Source organism: Lethenteron reissneri, chromosome 67 (assembly GCF_015708825.2).
Source record: "Lethenteron reissneri isolate LAM-NWPU_2019-01 chromosome 67, ASM1570882v1, whole genome shotgun sequence".
Classification (NCBI taxonomy): domain Eukaryota; kingdom Metazoa; phylum Chordata; class Hyperoartia; order Petromyzontiformes; family Petromyzontidae; genus Lethenteron; species Lethenteron reissneri.
This window is the reverse complement of record NC_083845.1, coordinates 3,930,080-3,949,238: the sequence shown is the minus strand read 5'-3', so window position 1 is coordinate 3,949,238 and position 19,159 is coordinate 3,930,080. Positions and strand designations below refer to the sequence as shown.

The window sequence follows — 19,159 nt, the reverse complement described above, 5'->3', positions numbered from 1 at the left end:
CGTTCACGTGCAAAACATCGCCACTGGGGAGACAAACACGGCCGCGCCTTGCCCTCGCCACACTACCACCTCGTGCACCGTACCGGCCTTCGTAGTTGCTCGCAAGCAGCACTTGCCCCAAACAGTCCGTTGAAGGCTATACGGGGGACCTTTGCCTTTGATTGGGGTGTACGTGGACATCTGCGCGCGCGTGCATTAAAGCCGTCAGGCTGTACCATTGTGAGCTCTGAGAGAGAGAGGGGGGGGGGGGAATTCTGTGAGGATGATGATGATGGTGGTGGTGGTGCCTGTGTGCAAGGCACAATCGAGAGGAAATCCCGCAGCAGCTGATCGTATGATCACGTAACCTCCACCACCGTCATCATCATCATCTTCATCATCGGAGCAACGATCATCATCATCAGTCGTTTCAAAGAAAATACACGCTGGATTATTTCGGCCTATTGCATTAGCAATTAATGTGAAGGATTATGGAAATCACATCGTTTATTTATTATTAATTAAATACACAGATATAATCACATCGATGCAATCGGAGACGCTTGATTTCGATAAACAAAGTGGAGCCATGAATTTGGTGAGCGGCTATTTCCATTGCCTCTGCTGTCGTGTCGCGAGAGTCGTGTTCAATGTGTGCCGTTCATGTGCCCATGTGTGCGTGTGTGTCATTGTGCCTTTGCCTGTACTGTGTGGCTGTGTCAATGCGAGTGTGTATATGCCTACAATGCATGTGTGCCTGTATGTGTGTGTTTGTGTATATGCCCTTATGTATGAGTGGCTGTGTGTCTGTCATTGTGTATTCGTGTATGTGTGGCTGTGTGAGCCTGGCGACCCGGGTTCGATTCCCGCTCACGGCCAACACCGGTGACGATTATCTGAACCGGTCCTGGGCCTCCCCTAGGTCGACTCAGCCTCAAATGAGTACCTGGTGCGATGTGTAAACATCGCCACTGGGGAGGCAAAGGCGGCCGGGCGTGGTGTTGGCCACCCACCCCCTCGTGTGCCGTGCCGGCCTTCATAGGTGCTCGCTAACAGCACTTGCCCCTACAGTCTGTTCAGGCTATACAGGGGATCTTTGTCTTTGTGTCATTGTGTATATGCCTCTATATGTGTCTTTGTCTTTTATATCAATGCATCAATGTGTGTGTGTCTGTGCATGTCTGTGTATATATGCATGTAGTTACGTACAGTTTATGGCTGTACGTATGCTCACGGGCACCACTAGTGATAGCGATTATCTTAACCCGTCCTGGGCTTCCCCTAGGTAGACTCAGCCTCAAATGAGTAAATTGTGTCGTTTTTAAACATCGCCAGTGGAGAGACAAAGGCGGTCGGGCGCGGTGCTGGCCACCAACCCCCTCGTGTGCCGTGCCGGCCTTCATAGGGGCTGCTCGCTAACAGCACTTGCCCCAACAGTCTGTTAAGGTTATACGGGGGATATTTGTTTTTGTTTGTGTAATTATGTACATCATATGGCTATGTACATGTATGTGACTGTGTATGTCTTTTATTGTGTATATATGCCTATATGTGTGTATGTCTGTGCTTGCATAGATAACAATGTGTGTTCATGTGTGTTCCTATATAGGCATAATGTGTGGCTGTGTATATATGTTTAGCTGTGTATGTGATTGTATTTATGCCTGTGTAAGTGTCTATTCGACTAGCTAGTTGTCAGTGTGTGTGCGTATTTAACTCTGCGTATGTGTGTATATATATACATGTGTCTGTGTACATACGCCGATTTGTTGATGAGTAAGTATATGGGTTTTATGTGAGTCTATGGGTATCTGTGTGAGTCTCTATATGAGTCTATGGGTATCTATATGAGTCCATGGATCTCCGTAATAGTCTATGGATCTCTATGTGAGTCTATGGGTCGCTCTGTGAGTCTATGGGTGTCTATTTGAGTCTATGGGATCCATGTGTGAATCTATGGGGCTCCATGTGAGTCTATGCGTCTCCGTGTAAGTCTCTAGGTCTCTTTGTGAGTCTATGGGTCCCTGTGTGAGTCTATGGGTCTCTTTGTGAGTCGATCCGTCTCTGTGTGAGTCTACGGGTTTCTATGTAAATATTTGGGTCCGTCTGTACGTCTATGGGTCTCTATATTAGTCTATGGCTTTCTGTGTGAGTCCATGAGTCTCTATGTGGGTCTTTGAGTCTCTATGTAATTTCATGGCCTCTGTGTTTATGGGCCTCTGTGTTATTCTATGGGTTACTATATAAGTCTATGGCTTTTGAGTCAGTCTATGCGTCTCTGTCGTCTATGGCCCCTATGTTAGTATATGGGTTGCTACGTAGAAATATAGTTTTTTTTTATTAGTTTATGGGTCTCTGTGTTAGTCCACGGGTCTCTTAATCTGTCCTGTGCTAGTCTATAGCTTTCGATTGAAGTCTATGGCCTCTGTTAGTCTATGGTTCGCTAAGTAGGTTTAAAAATAAAAAATTTACGTGAGTCTGTAGGTTTCTGCGTTAGTCTATGGGTCTGTGTGTTTGTCCATGGGTCTCTAAATCTATGGCCTGTATTAGTCGATGGCCTTCGATTGAAGTCTATGGCCTGTGTTAGCCTGTGGTTCGCTAAGTAGGTAAGTGGTTATTTTTTCTCACGCGAGTCTCTAGGTTTGTGCGTTAATCTATGGCTCCGCGTCTGGAACGCCATCCCTCTGCACATTTGCAGCATCGCTTCCATCGTCTCCTTCAAGAGACACTTAAAAGCTCACCTCTACAACCTCTACCACCTGCCTTTCGAGTGACTCTGAGCTTGGCTCCGCGATTCTGAGTTGCGGCAATTCCGTCCGCAAATTTGCGCGCGTTACAAATTGCATTATTATTGTTTGTCCATGGGTCTCGACGCAAGTCAGGATGTAATGTAGCCCGATCGAAATTCCTTTTTTGGGAAAGTGAGAGAGAGAGAGATAGAGAATAATCCACGCTCGTAGCAGTTGGCACGGCTACAATTGCCGGGCTGGTGTCGGATGGCATCGGATACCTCGACAGGGAGGGCAGGAGCCTGCTGCCTAGTGGTGGCCACGTCGCTCAACGTGCTCTGAAGAGGGGCCCTTGCCCGAAACGTCGCCTGCGAGATATGTGGATTAGCCTCCGATTGGCTACGGTTGGCTGCCGGATATGGCTGCTGGTTTGGTCGTACATGTTGTGTGTATCGTTTATTGTTAAATTCGAATCAAAGTTCCTATGATTACTGTTGTTACATTGTATTTTATAGCTTTATTTTGGTGATTTCGAAAACATATGGTTAAGCCATGTTTCTTGCGGAAGTGTGGAGTTGGCCAGATAGCTTGAATCTAAATTGTCTTATGGTTGTTGTTGTTTGACTTCAGTGGCGGCTCCTGCAAAATCTCTCAGGGGGGGCAAATGTCTGGATGATTGATAAGGATAAGGTCCACCCATGCAATGGATAAATTAACAGCTTAAGCATGTGAAGTACCGGTGAGGACGCTTGACGCCGAGGTTGAGGCACACGTATGTTTATTCACAATATGACAGTGGGCATATACACACTCGAGGGGGTATCGGCCCCCTCACCCGTATAACTCGGGATACACCCCTAGCTAACTCTGTCCTAGCCCCGAATCCTCCACTAATGGGCTAGGGGAGGCTAACTGGCCCGACACTGGTAAGTCGGGCCCGGTACCCGGAGTTCCAGACCAGCTCTTACAAGAGCACCGGCTCTGGCTTTCAGGACCACGCCGCTGGCTCAATCCTGTCCGGCCCTGAAAAGGACATCGAACCAGGGGAGTCCAGGGCTCTATCTAAGACGTCTTCAATCTTCTTCCCTTAGCTTAAACATAACTGCCGAGCCCTTTGAAACATCCCCTTTTATACCCAACCCCTCCCTGAGGGGTGGGGCCCCGGGGGATCATAACGTTCGAACCAGCCCCCCCCAGGGTGTCTGGCTCGGACGTCGTAGAGGGCACTTGCTCGTGCACTTACGTAGCCCCGCCCACTGTGTTTGTTTTCCATAGGCTGCCATGCATAACGGGCCCTCTCTTTAACACCCCTACATCACCCCCCCCCCCGCATAGCTTGCAGCCGTCCCGGCTGCCAACATACAAAAATGACAATAAAAGTGCATTTACACCTTGACCGCGCGTGTGCCTCACTATTTTTCAACAATAACAAGAACAGCAACAAGAACACAACAAAATGCAACAGCAAGAAGAGAAAACAACCCGACGCACCCCCCCTTGAATAAATACGAATTCCGTAAAAAAAACAACCTATATACAATTTGCAGGGAACCCACCATACAACACCAGGTGAACCCAACGTATGTACATTTCAATGGGCAGGGAACACACCACCCACACAACACACAATGAACACAACGTATGTACATTTCAATGGGCAGGGAACACACCACCCACACAACACACGATGAACACAACCTATGTACACATCTTCCGGCCTCATAACAGTCTGCGCATTTTTGCGCGCGTCCTTGCAGCGGGCCCCTCACACGGGGTAACCCCGGGTGGCGGACCGTCAGGTGGCAATTGTCCGTCCCGGAGTGAGACCTCATCCGATGCCGCGCGACCGTCGGTATCCCCAGGAGTGGTGGTCGGGCGTGAGCCCGTCAGTCCTGATGCACCTGGAGGTGGCACGGCCGGCAAGGCATTAGGTGAGAACGACGGAGACGGACCCAGTGAGTCGGTCGACCCCCCACACGTTTGGCCACGCATGTGTGAAGTGGGTTTGTGTACCACAACGAAGGGTTTTAACCTAGAGGGGTGCACGAACCATCGCCGCTTCCCCCATTTAATGCGCACGCACTGTGGTCGCAAAACTTCGACCACCTCCACAGGGCCCCGCCACGGCCGCGCCAGCTTAGGGGAGGTAGCCAGGGGCACTTGGGGACAGTGCAACCATGCCTTGTCCCCCGGCTTCCACTGTATTACGTGCGCCCGACCCAGCCTGAGGCGCTCATTCGCCTTTTGACGGAGGTCCGAGTTTAGCATAGCAGCATCCCTCGCCTCTGTTAATTTGGCCAGATTAAATTTGACGTGGTCAGCCAATTTAGTTTTCCCTTGCGGGTCGGGGATCTGCAGCTGGGCGCGAACAGGCGGGTCGGGTTCGCGACCGTACATGAGGTAAAAGGGGGAAAATCCCGTAGCTGCATGGGGTGCCATCCGGTATGCCGCCAAGACCCCTTGAATATGCAGGTCCCAGTCAGTCTGCGAGTCCGAGACCTGCTGTGACATCATTGACGTAATGGTGCGATGCAGGCGCTCGACCATTCCGTCAGTTTGCGGGTGATACGGGGAGGTACGAATTTTCTTCGTGCCTAAGAGGTCACAGACTTGTTTGAGTAATTTACCGGAAAAATTTCTGCCCTGGTCGGTCAGCAGCCGCTCCGGAGCACCTTTGTCCAGGACGTATCCCTGAACAAAGGCCTCCACGATGGCTGCTGCCGACTGGTTGGCAAGGGGCCAGGCCATAGGCCAGCGCGTAAAATACTCGACACCTGTCAACAAATACCTATTGCCCCTGGGGGTGGCGGGAAATGGGCCCAAAATGTCCAGCGCGACAAGCTCATTTATTCTGGATACTTTGATCGATTGCAAGGGCGGGTTAGACTCTCGCGCCGGCGGTTTCCGTTGCGCACACCGAGGGCATGATCCCAATAGATCCCCAACATCCCTCGTCATACCAGGCCAAAAAAAATCAAGTTGTAGCAGTGCAAGAGTCTTTTGGGTCCCCAGGTGTAATAGGCGCTCATGCGCGGCCCACACCACCTTGCCTCGCAACTCAGAAGGGACCACCAGCCGATGTCGCTGGGATTTGCCGTCCCAATGCATCAGCAGACCTTGCACCATTTCCCATGCATCCGAATCCCCCTTCACCCGCCCAGCACCCCCGACGCGACGACGCCACCCGAGGAGGGAGGTATCCTCCATTTGGAGGCGCCCCCATTCAGTGACGGGCAACCCCAACAGGGAATCTCTTCCCTGTTGTTCGATCGAATTAGTAACCAATGGTTCGTCGTCGTTGGTGGCTGCCAAGATCGGAACCGATGCGTCCCCTGAAGGCCTGCAACGTCCCGACCCCAGGAGGCATGCACATTCGGAGGTGGTTGGCATGCGCGACAGAGCGTCCGCATTCGTATGGCGAACGCCCTTACGGTAGGTGGTTTCAAAATCAAAGTCCTGGAGAACCTCCAACCATCGAGACAACTGTCCCGATGGTTGTTGAACTCGCAGGGCATACTGTAGTGCCGCATGATCTGTGCGGACGGTGAAATGCCGACCGTACAGATATGGGCGATACTGTTGGATGAAATAGACAATTGCCAACAGTTCCCTACGGGTGACACAATATCTTTGCTCCGCAGGAGACAACACCCGACTACGGTACGCGACCACCCGTTCCACGCCATCAACCACCTGGGAAAGCACACCCCCAATACCCGTGTTGCTCGCATCGGTGTCGAGCAAAAAGGGCTTAGAAAAATCTGGGTAAATCAAGGGAGGGGCTTTTACCAGGGCGTCCCGAAGGGAGCAGAAAGCAGCCTCCTCCTCTTGACCCCAGTGGAACCGAACCCCTTTAGATGTTAAAGCGTGCAGGGGTTTTGCAATTGTCGCAAAATCAGCGACGAACCGTCGGTAATACGACGCGAACCCAATGAAACTCCTGACCTCTCCCACCGAGGTGGGAGTCGGCCAGGAGCTGACACACTGCGTTTTGGCGGGATCGGTAGCAATACCTGAGCGTCCCACGATGTGCCCCAAATAACGCACCGAATCGCGCAACAAATGGCATTTTTGGGGCTTGAATTTCAAATTAGCAGCCCGCATCTTTAGGAAAACCGCCCGCAACCTCTGGAGATGTTCGTCAAAAGTTTTACTAAAGACGATAACGTCATCCAAATAAATGAGGCACGACTCCCATTGCAATCCAGCCAAAACCAATTCCATCAAACGCTGGAAAGTTGCCGGCGCTGAGTGTAAGCCCATCGGCAACCGGTTGAATTGGAACAGGCCGTGCGGTGTACGGAAAGCAGTTTTAGGCTTTGAATCATCGTCCAGAGGAAGCTGCCAGAATCCCGAAAGTAAATCCAGTGTGGAAAAGAATTGCGCTCCCGCCAAGGCGTCCAGCGATTCATCCATCCGAGGGAGCGGGTATGCGTCGGCAACCAAAATTTTGTTAAGACGCCAGAAATCAACGCAAAACCGCAACGAACCGCCCTGCTTTTTAACCAGGACGATCGGCGCTCCCCAAGGGCTGGTGGAAGGAGAAATGATGTCGGCGGCCAACATGTCATCAACAGCCGATTTGACATGGTCCTTTTCGGCGGGACTCAACCGAAACGGATTTTGGCGAATTGGCGCACTGTCACCCGTGTCAATATGGTGACGCAGCAGGTGAGTACAACCCAAATCGTATTTATTCCGACTAAAAACGTCGGAAAATTCCCGCAGTAGTGTTTTAAGTTGTTGACGCTCTGAATCTTACAGGTCCGTCGATCCCGCACAAAGCGCCTCGAGCCACCCTTCATCGCTGTCCGAATGCGGTCGCGGCGCAGGGACAACGCTGACCTGATTTGCGACGGGTTCCTCACATGGCACCGGCGTTGCGTGAGCAAGCACGGTCCCCTGTGGGACCACCACCGTCTGCGAGCCCACATTGAGGACCGCGATGAAGGGTTCACCGTCCCCTCTTACTATGGTCTGGGCCGGAAGTAAATGAGGTCCACTAACCCCGGCCCTAGACGGCCCCAGCAGAACCCCTTGGGCCCCAACACCCGTAGCGAAGGGCCGCCGAAGTTTCAAGGGAATCAACATTTGCGCCCCCGGAGGGACGCGCACCGTTCTCTCTACGAATGCCGGCACCGTCGCGAACGCCGTCCGAGTCGTAACAGGCGATGGCAGAAACGCCATGCGTCTGCCCGACGGGAGCTCAATACATCCCTGGTCGATCAATATCCTAATCGGCATTTTGGCCAGGAAGTCCGTCCCCAGCAGGCACGGAACCGCCAGCGAGGAGGAAACAAAAATCGGCCCAGACAATTTAATTTCCCCAATACAAATTTGGGCACGAATTTGTCCGATGATGCCAAGTGAGCCCCCGTTAGCCGCATAGAATGGTACGTTAACAGGCATCAAAGGACGACTCCGGACAGGGAGAATATTGTAAATCAACTCCGAAATAATGGTCGCCGATGCTCCCGTATTGACCAGGATGCGCACTTCAACCCCGTCGATGTGCCCCACAACGGCCGACGACCCCGACGATGCGGCTACCACACGATCGGCCAGCACGGACCACTGGCCGGGTTCGATATGAGTACCCGGGGTGGTGCGTGATGGTGCGATGGTGCGCGATATCGGCCCCCCTCTCGTTGCGGTGTTTGAGTGCGTGACGGGTGTGTGCGTGGGCCAAACATGTGGGGTGCCGCGACTCGCCGGGTTATGATGGTGGAGCTTGTGATGAGGCCCGTCGTCCCGTTGAGGTGTCGTCCCGCGCTGTCGAGGAGCGCGGCACCCCGAGGCGACGTGGCCCCGGACGCCGCAGTTGAAACACCGCGGGAGCGCCGTTGGAGGAGACGGACGGTTGAAACGGCCCGGCCCGTCCCGGCCCGACCGTGCTCCTGTCGCCTGTTGCGGTCGGTGGTCGACGGCGTAGAGCTCCTCCGTCGGAATGGTGGCTGCAGCCACCGCACGCCCCGCCGATGCCCTGCTGGCTTTCCGCCGCAGTGACAGGAGGTTGGCGTGGAGGAGCCGCGCCGCCTGGAGCGATGTCATCTCCTCGTCCTCCCGGGCGACGACCGCGATGTCAAGGTCGTCTGCCAGGAGGAGGATCTTCTCCGTGACCATCGCGTCCACACCGTCGTCGTCCATACGAGGGAAGGCAGACTTAGCCATCGCCAGGAGGCTCGTCCGATATGCTAGGGGCGACTCCTTCTCACCCCGCTTGCGGTCGTAAAATTGCTGTCGGCATTCAGCCGATGGTCCATAGACCCCGCCCAGCAGCTGTAGTGCCATCGGTAACGTAGACCGCTTCTCTCTCGGCGCCGATGTGAGGGCGGCGAGCGCGTCGCCGTCAAGGAGCGCCGGCAGCGCGCAGAGAGCCTCCTCATCGGACCATTTCGCCATCTCCTGATGGGCGAGGAAACGTCGGCGAAAACCGGCCCAGTCCCCCTCCGCGCCGATGAACTCCTTCAGCGGGGGCAGTCTCTGATGAAGCGCAGCGGTCGTTGTGGACTCCCGCAGGCTGATGTCACCACCACTCGGCTGTGCGTCGGTGCGAACGGCCGATGGGATCGCCTGTCGCGCTTGTGATGACGTTGCAGCTTCAGCGACGGTGATGTCGGAGCGGATGTCTAGGCTGGCCACGCCCCGAACAGCTGTAGCGTCGATGGCGGGAATTTCAAATTCGGACTGCTCCGAAATGGCGGGAAGGCGCCCTGGTCGTTGGCTCGCCTCGCCCCGTGTTGGATCACCGGCCCCTAGTCGCGTGATGGTCTCCAGCGTGGCGGCAGCGGCATACAGCAGCTCCGCCAGCCTCCCGTGAGCCAGCCGTAACGCGTCTGGCTGCGGCCCCTCTTCATTTCGATGCCCCGGTAAGGAGGCGTCAGGCCCCGGCTGCACCTTGTCTTGTGGAGCCGTCTCGGGCTCGACGATCTCGGCAGTGTCTTCCTCCTGCGGTACTTTGGCCCGCGCTGTTTTCCGCGTGTCCATGTTCGAATTACTTCTGACACCAGTTGAAGTACCGGTGAGGACGCTTGACGCCGAGGTTGAGGCACACGTATGTTTATTCACAATATGACAGTGGGCATATACACACTCGAGGGGGTATCGGCCCCCTCACCCGTATAACTCGGGATACACCCCTAGCTAACTCTGTCCTAGCCCCGAATCCTCCACTAATGGGCTAGGGGAGGCTAACTGGCCCGACACTGGTAAGTCGGGCCCGGTACCCGGAGTTCCAGACCAGCTCTTACAAGAGCACCGGCTCTGGCTTTCAGGACCACGCCGCTGGCTCAATCCTGTCCGGCCCTGAAAAGGACATCGAACCAGGGGAGTCCAGGGCTCTATCTAAGACGTCTTCAATCTTCTTCCCTTAGCTTAAACATAACTGCCGAGCCCTTTGAAACATCCCCTTTTATACCCAACCCCTCCCTGAGGGGTGGGGCCCCGGGGGATCATAACGTTCGAACCAGCCCCCCCCAGGGTGTCTGGCTCGGACGTCGTAGAGGGCACTTGCTCGTGCACTTACGTAGCCCCGCCCACTGTGTTTGTTTTCCATAGGCTGCCATGCATAACGGGCCCTCTCTTTAACACCCCTACACATGTAAAGGCAACTTCACTTCTTCAATATTAATGAAAAATAAAGTGACTCTTACAATACATCTTGTTTGTTTCTATCTCACTATTATTAAAATCCACTCAGTTTCTTTTATTAAAGATTCCACTAGGTGGCGACATAATATTGTTGACTGAAACGTGCTTACGTATGATGACGTAAGCACGTTAGTGCGAGCCCTCCCGGAAGCCATAGAGAATGCATTGCTTCGCCCGCCGTTCGAAAAAAAAACATCTTTGAATGTAAGTCTATGGGAACACTCTGGGCGATTCTCAGCCATAATGAAATCGCCCAAAAAGAGGCGGTACTCCACAGAACGTGACATGACGCTGATTGAACTATATCCAGAGGCACATTAACGGCTGAGATTGGTGGTGCGTCGCCCAATCGCCCTAATGAAGAAACCGCCCCTGTTTGACTTGCATCACACTGGGATTTTTGCACACAGCGTTGTAATACGGTGTTTTTTTCTGGAACATTTGCTGGTTTATCCAGGATGTTTCTGTTGCGCGTCGTCGCTTTAAGATGTTCTCTGTTCATATTTTGTTTGTTGCGGTTGCACCCGACTCAAGAGCCGCATGGCTCACAGGGCTATACCTAATAAATGAAACTTGAAACTTGAACGTTGCGGTGCGAAAGAAATGCAGAATGCATTCTGTGGTCAGAATGCATTCTGAATGCATTCAATTTTGTGGTTAATTTTGTGGTTAATGCTACATATGTAGCTGCTACATATGTAGCTACTACAGTTGGACAATGCCCATGGTGGACGCGGCCCACGGTGGACATGAGAAGCGTTTTGCCACCCCAAGTTGGACCAACAGACCACGTGGCTCACGGACTATTAATGGGTCCTATGGGGACCGAGGAGTGCGTGGGGTCTTCTCTCGGGGGAAGAGAGTAATTAATTAATTTTAAAAGCTTTTCCAATATCCCTCTCTTCCCAGACAGCCTGACCACATCACAGAGTCACTCTCGCTCCCTCCCACTACCCCATCATCTCCCTCCCTCCCTCCTTTTTTTAACGATCAGAATAGAAAGATGCTCGGTCTTTCGGCACTTTGCTTCGTTCATCATGTCGTTTTTTTGTATTTTTTTTGTTTGCTTATGTGCCCCCTTTTTTAAATCAAAGATATAACGCGGGTTTCCCGTGTAACATAAATCCCATTGTGTACTACTGTGTTTATAGACACCAACAAGAAAAAAATCACCCTAAAAAACCCATCACCAGATCCCCTGCTTTCGTCACATTACACAAAGCACCCTTGGTAGTCCAACGCATCGAGAAAAATACGACACCCCCCGTCAACTGAGCGTAAGGAAATTCCAGCCAAATTTTGGCAGAAAGAGGACCTTGAAGATGCGGCAGTGGCTGGGGAAGCCGCTTACTTCAGTTGCACATTATCTGGCCCTATAGATGGCCAGTTTGGCGTTGTTCATGATAAAGTTCGTCAACCCCTCTATATCCTTGGTACCCTCATTCCCCGTATATCCAAAAATAAGAATTGTAGGGGAGAAATTAAGATTGAATTTCAGTAGAATATTTCGTAGCGGCTTAGGCTTTTGCAGTGCACGTATTGATCCGCCACTGTTTCGAGCTCACCGCAAAATACGTGTTTTGGATTTGTCTCTGTGAAAAGGGCCAGAAATGTGTTTGTGTGGGCACAGTCCCAAGGGCAATGCTCCAGCTCAGATCACCTTGGCGCTTGTACGATGGATTGGAGTAAAACAGCTCCGAATGAGGCCTCACGCGATCACTGCACGGCATCATCTCCCTCCAAGCGTAGCCTTTGCATGACTTTATTATTTGTTGATGGTGGAATTTGACCATTTGGGAATACAGCTTCCTCCCGATCTATATTTGAGAAGCACCCCTCCTGGTCATTCCCGGAGGTGTGCCCCCAGTGCTGCTGTGAAGAAGAGAGTTGAGTGTGCTTCCTTGCTAGGTCGACATTCAGTTTTGGTGGCACTGGGCCACTGCCGGCTGACTCGTCACCAGCACTCACAGCAGACGCTCTCCACACTGTTGTTGAGAAAGACCTTCGCACTTCATTCACAAGCTTTGCAGCAAGGCTCACCGAGTGCATTCCGGTCATTGCAGCTATCTCGGTAGGGAGAAGCCACTGTCCCTCCGTGCCTGGTTTCACCAAATCGCCCACCCTTGTGAGACGTGCCTTCTACCATGCGTTTCTCCATGGCAGGGCCCATCAGAGCGGGTAGTGCCATGTTGGGGTTCTGTAACAGTGGCTAATTTTGATGCTGACCGGGGTTTATTCAGTCGGGCAGTGACAAGGAAACCCCAGGTATGTTGGATACACCTGTAGAAGTGGGGAATCTGCATGAGTGGAATACCCGTAATGCCCATGAAGAAGAGCTGCTTGCTGCACTGAAGGCCCCCAAGGTTATTTAGAAACAAGGATCCTGTGGAACACCACATGGGTGATGGGGCCGTGTAGAGAAACCTCTGTACGGCTTGATAATTGGTTCTTTACCCTTCTATCTGGCAACAAAACTGACACCTTTTTGCAAGGAGTCATGTTTGCATAGACCGCAATACCTGCAGTCATAATACAAACAAAAGAACATAACTCTGATAATGTGCACTGTCCTTGAAGTTGATTGGTCCACACCCGAGACAGCTTTCCTTCGAGCCTAGTCTCATATGGGTTGGACCAGATGACGCCAAAAGGCGCACAACTCAAGGACAATGCACCATCAGAGTATGAGAGCTCGGGGCAAGCATCTACACTATTGGGACCTCATTTGCCAGTAAAAATATGATAATTGGTTCTTTACCCTTCTATCTGGCAACAAAACTGACACCTTTTTGCAAGGAGTCATGTTTGCATAGACCGCAATACCTGCAGTCATAATACAAACAAAAGAACATAACTCTGATAATGTGCACTGTCCTTGAAGTTGATTGGTCCACACCCGAGACAGCTTTCCTTCGAGCCTAGTCTCATATGGGTTGGACCAGATGACGCCAAAAGGCGCACAACTCAAGGACAATGCACCATCAGAGTATGAGAGCTCGGGGCAAGCATCTACACTATTGGGACCTCATTTGCCAGTAAAAATATGATAATTGGTTCTTTACCCTTCTATCTGGCAACAAAACTGACACCTTTTTGCAAGGAGTCATGTTTGCATAGACCGCAATACCTGCAGTCATAATACAAACAAAAGAACATAACTCTGATAATGTGCACTGTCCTTGAAGTTGATTGGTCCACACCCGAGACAGCTTTCCTTCGAGCCTAGTCTCATATGGGTTGGACCAGATGACGCCAAAAGGCGCACAACTCAAGGACAATGCACCATCAGAGTATGAGAGCTCGGGGCAAGCATCTACACTATTGGGACCTCATTTGCCAGTAAAAATATGATAATTGGTTCTTTACCCTTCTATCTGGCAACAAAACTGACACCTTTTTGCAAGGAGTCATGTTTGCATAGACCGCAATACCTGCAGTCATAATACAAACAAAAGAACATAACTCTGATAATGTGCACTGTCCTTGAAGTTGATTGGTCCACACCCGAGACAGCTTTCCTTCGAGCCTAGTCTCATATGGGTTGGACCAGATGACGCCAAAAGGCGCACAACTCAAGGACAATGCACCATCAGAGTATGAGAGCTCGGGGCAAGCATCTACACTATTGGGACCTCATTTGCCAGTAAAAATATGATAATTGGTTCTTTACCCTTCTATCTGGCAACAAAACTGACACCTTTTTGCAAGGAGTCATGTTTGCATAGACCGCAATACCTGCAGTCATAATACAAACAAAAGAACATAACTCTGATAATGTGCACTGTCCTTGAAGTTGATTGGTCCACACCCGAGACAGCTTTCCTTCGAGCCTAGTCTCATATGGGTTGGACCAGATGACGCCAAAAGGCGCACAACTCAAGGACAATGCACCATCAGAGTATGAGAGCTCGGGGCAAGCATCTACACTATTGGGACCTCATTTGCCAGTAAAAATATGATAATTGGTTCTTTACCCTTCTATCTGGCAACAAAACTGACACCTTTTTGCAAGGAGTCATGTTTGCATAGACCGCAATACCTGCAGTCATAATACAAACAAAAGAACATAACTCTGATAATGTGCACTGTCCTTGAAGTTGATTGGTCCACACCCGAGACAGCTTTCCTTCGAGCCTAGTCTCATATGGGTTGGACCAGATGACGCCAAAAGGCGCACAACTCAAGGACAATGCACCATCAGAGTATGAGAGCTCGGGGCAAGCATCTACACTATTGGGACCTCATTTGCCAGTAAAAATATGATAATTGGTTCTTTACCCTTCTATCTGGCAACAAAACTGACACCTTTTTGCAAGGAGTCATGTTTGCATAGACCGCAATACCTGCAGTCATAATACAAACAAAAGAACATAACTCTGATAATGTGCACTGTCCTTGAAGTTGATTGGTCCACACCCGAGACAGCTTTCCTTCGAGCCTAGTCTCATATGGGTTGGACCAGATGACGCCAAAAGGCGCACAACTCAAGGACAATGCACCATCAGAGTATGAGAGCTCGGGGCAAGCATCTACACTATTGGGACCTCATTTGCCAGTAAAAATATGATAATTGGTTCTTTACCCTTCTATCTGGCAACAAAACTGACACCTTTTTGCAAGGAGTCATGTTTGCATAGACCGCAATACCTGCAGTCATAATACAAACAAAAGAACATAACTCTGATAATGTGCACTGTCCTTGAAGTTGATTGGTCCACACCCGAGACAGCTTTCCTTCGAGCCTAGTCTCATATGGGTTGGACCAGATGACGCCAAAAGGCGCACAACTCAAGGACAATGCACCATCAGAGTATGAGAGCTCGGGGCAAGCATCTACACTATTGGGACCTCATTTGCCAGTAAAAATATGATAATTGGTTCTTTACCCTTCTATCTGGCAACAAAACTGACACCTTTTTGCAAGGAGTCATGTTTGCATAGACCGCAATACCTGCAGTCATAATACAAACAAAAGAACATAACTCTGATAATGTGCACTGTCCTTGAAGTTGATTGGTCCACACCCGAGACAGCTTTCCTTCGAGCCTAGTCTCATATGGGTTGGACCAGATGACGCCAAAAGGCGCACAACTCAAGGACAATGCACCATCAGAGTATGAGAGCTCGGGGCAAGCATCTACACTATTGGGACCTCATTTGCCAGTAAAAATATGATAATTGGTTCTTTACCCTTCTATCTGGCAACAAAACTGACACCTTTTTGCAAGGAGTCATGTTTGCATAGACCGCAATACCTGCAGTCATAATACAAACAAAAGAACATAACTCTGATAATGTGCACTGTCCTTGAAGTTGATTGGTCCACACCCGAGACAGCTTTCCTTCGAGCCTAGTCTCATATGGGTTGGACCAGATGACGCCAAAAGGCGCACAACTCAAGGACAATGCACCATCAGAGTATGAGAGCTCGGGGCAAGCATCTACACTATTGGGACCTCATTTGCCAGTAAAAATATGATAATTGGTTCTTTACCCTTCTATCTGGCAACAAAACTGACACCTTTTTGCAAGGAGTCATGTTTGCATAGACCGCAATACCTGCAGTCATAATACAAACAAAAGAACATAACTCTGATAATGTGCACTGTCCTTGAAGTTGATTGGTCCACACCCGAGACAGCTTTCCTTCGAGCCTAGTCTCATATGGGTTGGACCAGATGACGCCAAAAGGCGCACAACTCAAGGACAATGCACCATCAGAGTATGAGAGCTCGGGGCAAGCATCTACACTATTGGGACCTCATTTGCCAGTAAAAATATGATAATTGGTTCTTTACCCTTCTATCTGGCAACAAAACTGACACCTTTTTGCAAGGAGTCATGTTTGCATAGACCGCAATACCTGCAGTCATAATACAAACAAAAGAACATAACTCTGATAATGTGCACTGTCCTTGAAGTTGATTGGTCCACACCCGAGACAGCTTTCCTTCGAGCCTAGTCTCATATGGGTTGGACCAGATGATGTCAAAAGGCGCACAACTCAAGGACAATGCACCATCAGAGTATGAGAGCTCGGGGCAAGCATCTACACTATTGGGACCTCATTTGCCAGTAAAAATATGATAATTGGTTCTTTACCCTTCTATCTGGCAACAAAACTGACACCTTTTTGCAAGGAGTCATGTTTGCATAGACCGCAATACCTGCAGTCATAATACAAACATTATCAGAGTTATGTTCTTTTGTTTGTATTATGACTGCAGGTATTGCGGTCTATGCAAACATGACTCCTTGCAAAAAGGTGTCAGTTTTGTTGCCAGATAGAAGGGTAAAGAACCAATTATCATATTTTTACTGGCAAATGAGGTCCCAATAGTGTAGATGCTTGCCCCGAGCTCTCATACTCTGATGGTGCATTGTCCTTGAGTTGTGCGCCTTTTGGCGTCATCTGGTCCAACCCATATGAGACTAGGCTCGAAGGAAAGCTGTCTCGGGTGTGGACCAATCAACTTCAAGGACAGTGCACATTATCAGAGTTATGTTCTTTTGTTTGTATTATGACTGCAGGTATTGCGGTCTATGCAAACATGACTCCTTGCAAAAAGGTGTCAGTTTTGTTGCCAGATAGAAGGGTAAAGAACCAATTATCATATTTTTACTGGCAAATGAGGTCCCAATAGTGTAGATGCTTGCCCCGAGCTCTCATACTCTGATGGTGCATTGTCCTTGAGTTGTGCGCCTTTTGGCGTCATCTGGTCCAACCCATATGAGACTAGGCTCGAAGGAAAGCTGTCTCGGGTGTGGACCAATCAACTTCAAGGACAGTGCACATTATCAGAGTTATGTTCTTTTGTTTGTATTATGACTGCAGGTATTGCGGTCTATGCAAACATGACTCCTTGCAAAAAGGTGTCAGTTTTGTTGCCAGATAGAAGGGTAAAGAACCAATTATCATATTTTTACTGGCAAATGAGGTCCCAATAGTGTAGATGCTTGCCCCGAGCTCTCATACTCTGATGGTGCATTGTCCTTGAGTTGTGCGCCTTTTGGCGTCATCTGGTCCAACCCATATGAGACTAGGCTCGAAGGAAAGCTGTCTCGGGTGTGGACCAATCAACTTCAAGGACAGTGCACATTATCAGAGTTATGTTCTTTTGTTTGTATTATGACTGCAGGTATTGCGGTCTATGCAAACATGACTCCTTGCAAAAAGGTGTCAGTTTTGTTGCCAGATAGAAGGGTAAAGAACCAATTATCATATTTTTACTGGCAAATGAGGTCCCAATAGTGTAGATGCTTGCCCCGAGCTCTCATACTCTGATGGTGCATTGTCCTTGAGTTGTGCGCCTTTTGGCGTCATCTGGTCCAACCCATATGAGACTAGGCTCGAAGGAAAGCTGTCTCGGGTGTGGACCAATCAACTTCAAGGACAGTGCACATTATCAGAGTTATGTTCTTTTGTTTGTATTATGACTGCAGGTATTGCGGTCTATGCAAACATGACTCCTTGCAAAAAGGTGTCAGTTTTGTTGCCAGATAGAAGGGTAAAGAACCAATTATCATATTTTTACTGGCAAATGAGGTCCCAATAGTGTCTCTGTACGGCTTGTAGGTGAAAGGTAGAGAGTTGGCTCCGTACACACACCAGACCTTGCCCGCCCTCCGGCAGTGGCAAGGCCAAGATGCCAGCAGCCACACGGTGCTTCCTCTGTGACCAGAAGAAGGCAGCTATCATTCTCGGAAGTTTGGCTATCATGTATGCGGGTGGAGTGAGGGAAAAGAAGCAGTGCCACAAGGTGGATGCAATCAACTGGTTTACCACCAGGGGTTTTCCTCTGAACGTGAGAGATTTGCACAGGCGACCCCAAGGCTCCAGTCGTTTCCTCACCTTCTATTCCAAGAAATCCCAATTATTCTGCAACGTACTCTTTGGTTCTTTTGGTAAAGTCACGTAGGTAGAAACATAACATATATATTTTTTCTACCTACGTGACTTTACCCAAAGAACCAAAGAGTATGCATTCCTACAGTCACGAAAGCTTCAAATCAAGATATTCTGCAACGGTTTATCTCCAGGTCCCAGGAGCACGCCGAGATGATGAAGAAACTCTTTGCTTCACGTTATTGTTTTGGTCAACTCAGGGAACCGGGCTTCGTCCCACTCCCCAACAAGCAGACGACTGCACTTCTCCCAGTTCATCCTGGAGGAGGAGGCCGCACGGGAGTAAACCTCTTGGCACTCGTGTAGCTGTTCGATGTCGTCAAAGCTTCGTAAAAAGAGGAGAATGTCATCGGCATACGCTGTGAGAGTCACTCTCATACTGGGCTCCTTTAGAGTCAATCCGGTGAATCGGCGTCGAAGTAGACGCAGAAAAGGCTGCACGACGAGGGTGTAGAGCTGTCCTGACAGTCTTGCCTGATACCGCTTTTGAAGTCTATAAGAGCAATTAGTCTACCAATAACTTTGACTAGACACTGGGCCATGTTGTAGAGCAACCTAATTAATCCTATGGAGCTAGTCCAAAAACCAAAAGCTTTTAGAGGCCTTGTTGCCAGGTATGTTCACTTTCCAAGCAGTTATTTGGGTCAGGATGTACCTGATCCTTTTCCTTTATTTTCCAGATGATGAGTTTCCCTGTCTCTCGAAGTCGGGAGTCGGGAGGCTATAAATGCCTCCACATTTTGCCACCTTGAAAGAGCTGCAGTCACTCTTTCTTCCGAGCCATGCACTGTATCTACAACATTCCATAGCTCCGACTGTGAGAATATTCTTCTTGGTTTTTTCGGTAAAGTCACGTAGAATGGAAATAATAAAAAAATAATCAAAATAAAACATA

General features: G+C 49.9%; 1 protein-coding gene across 1 annotated transcript in view; it reads left to right on the top strand.

Moving 5' to 3' along the window:
* The first annotated feature begins 267 nt into the window (after window positions 1-267).
* Window positions 268-19,159, top strand: part of LOC133360045 (alpha-N-acetylgalactosaminide alpha-2,6-sialyltransferase 5-like) — a 32,198-nt gene continuing 13,306 nt past the window's right edge. The window contains exon 1 of the mRNA XM_061578620.1: window positions 268-577. Within this exon, the coding sequence (XP_061434604.1) occupies window positions 527-577 (51 nt within the window). The 5' untranslated portion in view covers window positions 268-526. The remainder of the gene's footprint in view (window positions 578-19,159) is intronic.